At 38.1% G+C, this 9,421-nt stretch overlaps 1 protein-coding gene across 5 annotated transcripts in view; it reads right to left on the bottom strand.

Moving 5' to 3' along the window:
• Nucleotides 1–9,421, bottom strand: part of ATP13A3 (ATPase 13A3) — an 87,540-nt gene that overhangs the window by 33,901 nt on the left and 44,218 nt on the right. For all 5 annotated transcript variants that reach the window (XM_011227723.3, XM_002921449.4, XM_019801980.2 and 2 more), the window contains 5 exons: nt 9,220–9,370; nt 3,023–3,139; nt 2,388–2,405; nt 2,142–2,295; nt 1,928–2,048 (listed from right to left, as the gene is read on the bottom strand). In XM_011227723.3, the coding sequence (XP_011226025.1) occupies nt 1,928–2,048; nt 2,142–2,295; nt 2,388–2,405; nt 3,023–3,139; nt 9,220–9,370 (561 nt within the window). The remainder of the gene's footprint in view (nt 1–1,927; nt 2,049–2,141; nt 2,296–2,387; nt 2,406–3,022; nt 3,140–9,219; nt 9,371–9,421) is intronic.

The raw sequence follows: 9,421 nt of genomic DNA, 5'->3' as shown, positions 1-9,421 counted from the left end.
GACATATAGATAAAAACACATTAATAGTAAGGGACCTCAACACCCCACTATCAGAAATAGACAGAACACCCCGGCAAAAACTAAGCAGAGAGNACTAAGCAAAGAATCAGGCTTTGAATGCCATACTCGACGAGTTGGACCTCATAGATATATACAGAACACTACACCCCAGAACCAAAGAATACACTTAGCGTGCCTGGAATACAGGTATCTCCCGCTTTTCAAAAGCTTGCATTAGGCCATTTTGCTGTTATGAAGACCTACATTAGTACTTGTTTTCACCAACCCAAAGAAATCTGAAGATTTTTCACTTTCGAGAAAAAAAAGGTGAAAGGCAAAAACAGCATTCAGCATTTGTTCCGCCATGAGCCATTTCAGAAGCAGTGCACCCCCAAGCAGTGAGAGTGGCATTCCCAAGCTCCTTCCCTGGGGATCACAATCAGCATCTCAGCATCAAGCCACATAGGTCTGAACTGTGTCTGTGAGCATCTTGTTCTATCTTGATTTAGTTTGTGCCTGCATTAGCGAGATGTGTCCTAAGGTATCAGAGCTTAAGAGAGATTATTTTTGGGGTCTGGAAACACTCAGAATTTTTTCCCCATCAATTAATTGTTTCCGTCTTCTGTTTCTTCACTTTAAGCCATTCTGGCTTATGAATAGCTTCACAGGAACGCTCTACTTTGGCATAGTGCGAAAAGCTGTAATTAAAAGAAGTGTTAATAGTCCATAATTTAGCCACTGCCCTATTGATACTATTTAAACCTGAACCTTATGCACAACACATAGAAACAGCTCTTTAAGCTGGACTCCTAGAACTGCACTTGCTGAGTCAAATTGTAGGAGCAATTTCAATTTTGATAGGTACTACACATGTTCATTATGAACTATACAACAGTATAGTAACAGTATGTTGTTAAAATTTTCTCAAGCCTTCACTAACACTTGGTATTATCAATCTTTTCAATTTTACCAATCTCAAGAGAGAAGTGATGTCTCCTTGTGGTTTTATTTTGTAGTTCCCCAAAGAACTAAAGTGTACTACCATTTTCATATGTTAATTGGCCATTTGTATGCCTTTTTCTTTCTTTTTTTTTTTTTTAAAGATCTTACTTATTTGAGAGAGAGAGCAAGAGTGAGCATGAGCAAGGGGGGAGGAGCAGAGGGAGTGGGAGAAGCAGACTTCCCACTGAGCAGGGAGCCTGACGCGGGGCTCGATCCCAGGGTCCTGGGATCATGATCTGAGCCAAAGGCAGACACTTAACTGCCTGAGCCACCCAGGAGTCCCTGTATGCCTTTTTCTGATTCTTATCTGCTTTTATCACTCTCCCCTTTTTTTTCAAATTAAGTGTTATGTGTTTTGTTTCTTTCCTGATGCATATTCCTGATGGCGAACTCTTCCGGTAAATAATGGAAAGCCATTTATTAGAATTCTAGGTAGGAGACTGATATGAGAGCAGAGCTCTCTGGAAGCACTGTGGAACACAAATTGGAGAGAGGAAGAGTGGAGAAAAGTAAATGTGATGATGGCAATGTCATCTGACCTTTGGGAGTTGGGAAGGGGGGACTGGTATAACTGGTTATTGTGACTCATAAAACTCTGACCAAAATAATACTTGGTTTCAACCACTAGGCAAAACCAAGTAGATTATTTGGGGAAAAAAAATACAGGACAATTATGTTTACATTTTAAAACATAATTGTATTCCTAAAACATGCCTGACACACAGTAGGCACTAAGTAAATATTTAACAAACAAACTGATAAGAGTTCTGAAGAGCTGTATCTCAATCACCTAAAACATAACATTGCATTGGGTACGGCTGCATACATTCGATAAATATTTAATAAATACGACACGTAAACTGCTGTATATGACTTATATAAACATTATTGGGTAAGCTGTAGGAAAACCATTCATCCACCTTACCTGCTAATATTCTGTACTTTATGCCATGTCAGTTTTGACTCTAATTTTCTGTGTGCAAGAGCGATCACACGGAAGCCCTGTTTAGTGTAATCTTCTAAAACTTTTTCAAAATCGACAGGAACTTTTAAAAAGGAAAAAATAAATATTGTTAAAATTGCACATATAAGCTCATGCAAATGGCAGAATTTCACTCAAAGCCTAGTTGCTTCCTTACCTGTTTCAGGTTTACAGAGACTGGCAATGACCTCAGGTGCTCCTTTCATGTAGGCGTCCATCTTCTTATCCCCTAGCACCCTGGCAACCACACTCATACGTTGCAAAGCAGAAGAAAATGGGAACTGACGAACAATTCCTATCTCATAAATAGCCTATGTGATTTCAAAAGATGCATAAAGCATTTACTATTTTTTTAGAACTAAAGCAAGTATACTTAAATAACAAGTAAACATTCTTTACTTACTGGAAGTTCAAACAGCTCCTAAACATAAAACAAAGCAAAAAGAATAAAGAAACAGCACAGATTAGGTCCATTAACATACTCAAGTTTAAAAAAAATAAAACTTGATACATCCACAAAACATTACTTACAAAATAGCAAGGAGCTTTGATTATTTCAAAGTCAGGTTTCAAGACTGCTTCTCTATCACCTCTCATTTAATAAAAATATATCCTTGAATATTTTTACATATTTTGCTATCCTAAAATGTTACCATATTAAGCATTTAAATAAACTAAGGGGGAACATAATTTGAAATTCATCTAAAAATAAAGACTTTCACATATTCTTTTTACTGAATCCTAAGAATACTGGCACAATTTTAAAAGGATTAATCACCAAGTATCTAAATCACTAGGCACTAAGTTGTTCAATAAATAGGAAGGAAAAGTAACGGTAATGAGAATTAAATCTTTATGTTTTACACAAATACTGCCTGCCACACACCAGGTGTGTAGTTTTGGATAAATGCAGTTAAAATACTCATATCTGCATAAGAGTTAAATAAAGGACATGTGATTTCATCTTCTAGCAACATTTCAAAATGAGGATTAAACATGAGCGTCAACAGTATTATCCAACTTAATGTGATTTCGCACCATTTCTTGGTTTCCTGCAGGTGTGGATTCAGGAAGCAGCTGTTTCGCAGGACGAACCACAGTGGGCATAATTCGATTATGAAGTGCTGTTTCCTCTTCAGTTGCTTCTTCCAGAATCTGAAAGGAAAATATCCAACACATTACTTCATAAAATTCAGTTCACTGGTTCTACTTTAAAACAAAACAAACAAACCATTACGGCTATCTTCAGTAATTAAAAAAAAAAAAAAAAAGTCAGTCCCCAAGGGATAAATGAGCACTACTAGATGATTAATATAAGTAGAGTAAAATAAAAGCAAAATTAGTTAAAGTCCTAGCAACCCATGGAAGATGAGAAGCAGAGGTTAGAAGTGGAATAAGAACCAGAGAAACAGAAAAACGTCTCATTTTGCTCCTACAACCTGCTGATTTAGACTATCTCTGCAAAAGCAGAAGATTCTTGCAGTACCAAAAATGTTCAGTCTATCACCCAGGGGTTCTTTTCTGCTACCAGGAAAGGATTCAAAATATATAGAGTGCAGGGGAGGGGTTAAGATGGTGGAGTAGTAGGGGGACGCTGAGCTTGCCTCGTTCCTCGAACAAAGCCAGATCAGCATCCAACTATTCTGAACAAGTAGGAATATGATCTGAGGATTAAGAAAACAATCTGCATAGCTGGAGGGAGAGAATGTGGCAGATGCGAGGTTTGGAGCCAGGAAGGGGGGGGGGGAAGGAAAGCCAAGGGGCCATGAAGGGAAGGGAACCCTTTCCAAGGAGCAAAGTCAGAAAGAGAGAGAGAATGGGAGAGAGCACACAATAAGCTAGGCTAAGGAGATCCCCTGGGTCACATGTGGGAGAGATCGCTCCCTTGGAAGAGCATATTTTGCCTCTCCAAGGACAAAAGGCCAGCTGGGAGTCATTGAGCAGAACTCAACAGCGGGGACAGAGGTGTGCGCAGAAGGCAGATAATCTTGTAGCCGCTTTTCACTGTGAGCCACAATAGACCTACACCACTGAGTGCAGATAACCTGGCCGCTGCTTTTCGCTGCCTGCCACAACAGATTCAACCTCTGTGCGACTGCTTTTCTGGGACAGAACAGAGAAGTGGACTGAGTTGCGGCTTTTCGCTGTGCGTTACAATAAGCTCTACCTTCCATGTGTGAACTGTGTGACTGCTTTTCTGGGACAGGATGTTGCTAGGTGCGCCTCGAGGTTCTCCTCTGGGGTAGGGGAGTGGGTCTGTACCTTGCCAGGCCCTTTAAAACTTGGGAGTTTTGAATCCCAGTCACTGGCCAGAGCTAAAATACAGAAAAACTACACGGAAGCAAATGAAAATGAAAATACAACAGTTCGAAACCTTTGGGATGCAGCAAAGGTGGGCCTCCAAGGGACGTATAGAGCAATACAGGCCTTCCTCAAGAAATAAGAAAGGTCTCAAATATACAAACTAACCTCAACCTGACAGAGCCAGAACATGAACAGCAAATAAATCCAGCTAAATCCCCAGGAGAAGAGAAATAATAAAGATTAGACCAGAAATCAATAAAACATAACATCAACAAAACTAGGAGCTGGTTCTTTAAAAGGATTAACAAAGATTGATAAACCCCTAGCCAGACTTATCAAAAAGAAAAGAGAAAGGACCCAAAAAAATAAAATCATGAATGAAAGAGGAGAGAGCACAACCACCACCAAAGAAATACAAACAATTGTAAGAGAATATTATGAGCAATTATATGCCAACAAATTAGGCAATCTAGAAGAAATGGATAAATTCCTAGAAACATATAAACTACCAAAACTTAAAACAGGAAGAAAAAGAAAACCTGAACAGAACCAAAACCAGCAAAGAAATTGGATCAGTAATCAAAAATCTCCCAACAAACAAGAAGAGTCCAGGGCCAGATGGCTTCTGATGGGAAGTCTAACAAAGAAGAACAAATTTAAAGAAAAATACCTATTCTTCTAAAACTGTTCCAAAAAACAGAAATGGAAGGAAAACTTCCAAACTCGTTCTATGAAGCCACTATTACCTTGATCCCAAAACCAGACAGACCCCAACAAAAAGGAGAATTACAGACCGATATCCCTGATGAACACGGATGCAAAAATTCTCACCAAGATCCTAACCAACAGAATTCAAGAGTACATTAAAAGGATTATTCACCACAATCAAGTGGGATTTATTCCTGGGCAGGGATGGTTCAACATCTGCAAATCAATCAACGTGATACACATTAATAAAAGAAAAGATCAGAACCATATAATCCTCTCCATAGATACAGAAAAAGCATTTGACAAAGTACAGCATCCTTTCTTGATAAAACCCTCCACAATGTAGGGATAGATGGAACATACCTCTACATCATAAAAGCCATATACAAAAGACCCACAGTTAATACCATCCTCAACTAGGAAAAACAGTGCTTTTCCCCAAAGGTCAGGAACACAACAGGGATGTCCACTCTCACCACTGTTATTAAACAATAGAGTACTGGAAGTCCTAGCCTCAGCAATCAGACAACAAAAAGAAATAAAAGTCATCCAGATCAGCAAAGAAGCAGCCAAACTTCATTCTTCACAGACGACATGATACTCTATGTAGAAAATTCGAAAGACTCCAGCAAAACAATTGCTAGAACTGATACAGGAATTCAGCAAAGTGGCAGGACAGAAAATCAAAGCACAGAAGTCTGGTCCATTTCTACACAGTAACAATGAAGCAGCAGAAAAAGAAATCAAAGAATTGATCCTATTCACAACTGTACCAAAAACCATAAAATACCTAGGAATAAACCTAACCAAAGAGTTAAAAGATCTATACTCTGAAAACTATAGAACACTTTTGAAAGAAATTGAGGAAGACACAAAGAAATGGAAAAACATTCCATGCTCATGGACTGGAAGAACACATATTGTTAAAATTTCTACAGTACCCAAAGCAATCTACACATTCACTGCAATCTCTATCAAAATACCACCAGCATTTTTCACTGGAACAAACAATCCTACAATTTGTATGGAACCAGAAAAGACCACAAATTGCCAAAGGAATGCTGAAAAAGAAAACCAAAGTTGGGAGGCATCACAATTCCAAAGCTGTAATCATCAAGACAGTATGGTACTGGCACAAAAACAGACACATATATCAATGGAACAGAACAGAGAACCCAGAAATGGACCCTCAACTCTACGGTCAACTAATCTTTAACAAAGCACGAAAGAACATCTAATGGAAAAAAGACAATCTCTTCAACAAATGGTGTTGGGAAAACTGGACAGCCATGTGCAGAAAAATGAAACTGGACCACTTTCTTACACCATACACTAAAATAAATTCAAAATGGATGAAAGACCTAAATGTAAGAGGAATCCATCAAAATCCTAGAGAAGAACACAGGCAGCAACCTCTTTGACCTCAGGTGCAGTAAATTCTTGATAGACACGTCTCCAGAGGCAAGCAAAAACGAACTACACTTCATCAAGATAAAAGGCTTTTGCACAGCAAAGGAAACAATCAACAAAACTAAAAGGCAACCTATGAAATGGGAGAAGATATCTGCAAATGACATATCAGATAAAGGGCTAGTATCCAGAATCTATAAAGAACTCACCAAACTCAACACCCGAAAAACAAAAAAACTCAATCAAGAACTGGGCAGAAGACATGAACAGACATTCCTCCAAAGATACAAATGGCTGACACATGAAAAAATGCTTGTACAACTGGGCATCAGGGAAATACAAATCAAAACCACAATGAGGTACCACCTACACCAGTCAGAATGGCTAAAATTAACAACTTCGGAAACAACACGTGTTAGTGAGGATGTAGAGAAGGGGAACCCTCTTACACTATTGGTGGGAATGCAAACTGGTGCAGCTGCTCTGGAAAACAGTATGGAGGTTCATAAAAAAACTAAAAATACAGCTACCCTACAACCTAGCAATTGCCCTACTGGGTATTTATCCAAAGAATAAAAAAAACAGTGAATCAAGGGGCACATGCACCCCGATGTTTATAGCAGCAATGTCCACAAATAACCAAAATATGGAAAGAGCCCAGATGTCCATCGACAGATGAATGGATCAAGAAGATGTGGTATATATATGTGTGTACACATGTACGTACGTACGTACACACACACACACACACCCCCCGCAGATTATTCAGCCTTCAAAAAGAATGAAATCTTGCCATTTGCAACGATGTGGATGGAACTAGGGGGTACTATGCTAAGCGAAATAAGTCAGCACTGGGTGTTATATGCAACTGATGAACCACTAAATTCTACCCCTGAAACTAATAATCCACTATATGTTAACTAAATGGGATTTAAATAAAAAAAATTAAAAGTACGTGGAGCTCAGATACGGTTGAGTAAAACCTCTGGATCAAGCACACAGTAAGGTACAAAGATCTGAGTTCAGTGTTTCAGACTAAACATTTCTGGTTAAGAGACTACTATCCTAAATGCTTGAAATTTAATTTAAAAACACATATTTTTGGTGAAATAATTCCAACAAAAACTTGTATTAAATACACATATACAAGAAATAAACTAATTTGACTTAAAAATGAAGGAATCAATCAATGGGAAAATGACTGGGAAGGGAACTGTATCCAATTAGCCAACTGGATACAATTCTAAGCCAAGTTTAACATCTCTGAAATTGAGATGTATCTTATATGGCATCCATCACATCACGTAACAGCAGTGCCTGGTTACATGGAAATATTCCATTGATACTGTGGGGTAAGATTAAACACCAAGGCATCTCAGAGTAAACAAAGCATGCTATTATACAAACTTAATTATAAAGCCAGTTTGTTTTGTTTTTTTTTAAGACCAGCAAACAGAACCCTAAATCTAAAGATGATCAATCAGTCCTATTTTCCCTTACTCTTAAATTTTTCTGTGTAGGCTTTTTGGGAATTAAATTTGACAAGTATTTATTTTGGGCTATCAGAAGATGGCCATTCATTTCTCTCCCTGTCAAAACATTAACCGAATACAAATAGTAATAATAATAATAAACCTACAGAAGTAAACAAAGTAAAAAAAGGAGAAGGATTTCAAATATAAATATAAAAGGAAAACTGAAACATATTGATGGATATAGCAATGAAATAAACAGTAACCCAAAATAAAACACAAGCAGACATACAGGAGAGGTACATTTCTTAATAGCCATAATAGTGGAGCTAAGCAAAAAAACAAAAAAAACCAGGGGTCACTGTCTAGAGATATGAACTACCTACCTGAGAGGAAGAAGGGCTGCTAATGTGAGGGTCAGCACTCCAGAACACAGCTCTGCTCGGGGAAGCACTGTGGGAGCAGGTGGGGAAAGCAACCTAAAAGGCTAATTCTGCAACTCTGGACTGAGACATGCCTGCTGAAGAGACCTCACCCTCAACACACAGTGAGCTCCCCTTGGTCAGCCTTTCATCTCAGGGGAGACACATCTCAAGAAAACAGACTAACACACTACAGGCAAGAATAAAAACCTGATTGTAGCTACCCAGAATTATCAAATCAAACCTTCATTCTTAAATATGGAAGTACCATCCAGATGTATAATGAAAACCAAAAGCATGAAGGAAGACCAAGTAGAGGGAGGGAAAAAGAAAACTGACCCAGAGAAAATAACCGATTCAGAAGCCAGAAGAGAACTTTAAAAACAAACTTATTATTCCATCTGTAGAAGAACTTAATGCTTTGAAATGATAACCAGAAAACATAGCAAGCACTCCAATTAAAATGATCAACAACAAATAGAAAGCTATAAACAAATAAACCTGTGTGTGTATACGTGTGTGTGTGTAAATACAGAAAGCAGAAAACGGAGACAAAAGAACACTGAAGACACATAGCTGGCTATACTTTTCACCTATGCTCAACAATTGTCACTGCTGAAGATCATCCTACTGACTCGAGCTGGTGACAGCTGGTTTCTGTTATAAACGTAATGCAGGCGCCTGAGCAGGTCATCCTCTATGAAAGGTGTTTAAGTGAGTTAATTTAACTAAAACAGACACTTTTTTACAAAATTGTAAATCTTTTTCCAGTGACGTGTCTTTAAAAATTATACAGTTCCTTTATCGGTACGAGATAGACTTGTCATCAAAACAACTAGCAGAAACAATCTCCTTCTGCAAGGTAATTTCTACTATTATTTTCCTTGAAGTTACTTGTGCTGTAAAATATTGAACTTACCCATCCAATGGCTTCAAACATTTTCAAATCAAGTGGATCCCCAGAAAGCACTCCTTCGATCTTTGTGAGTGAATGACAAGTAGCCATACAAGCAACAAACTGAGACTTTACCAATATCTCACTGCAAACATTTTCTTCTGGCAAAAGGAAACTAAATAGAAAATGCACTGAATTAGATTCATAAATCCCAAGACAATAAATA

This window comes from Ailuropoda melanoleuca, chromosome 1, assembly GCF_002007445.2.
Source record: "Ailuropoda melanoleuca isolate Jingjing chromosome 1, ASM200744v2, whole genome shotgun sequence".
Classification (NCBI taxonomy): domain Eukaryota; kingdom Metazoa; phylum Chordata; class Mammalia; order Carnivora; family Ursidae; genus Ailuropoda; species Ailuropoda melanoleuca.
This window is presented reverse-complemented; position numbering and strand designations above follow the sequence as displayed.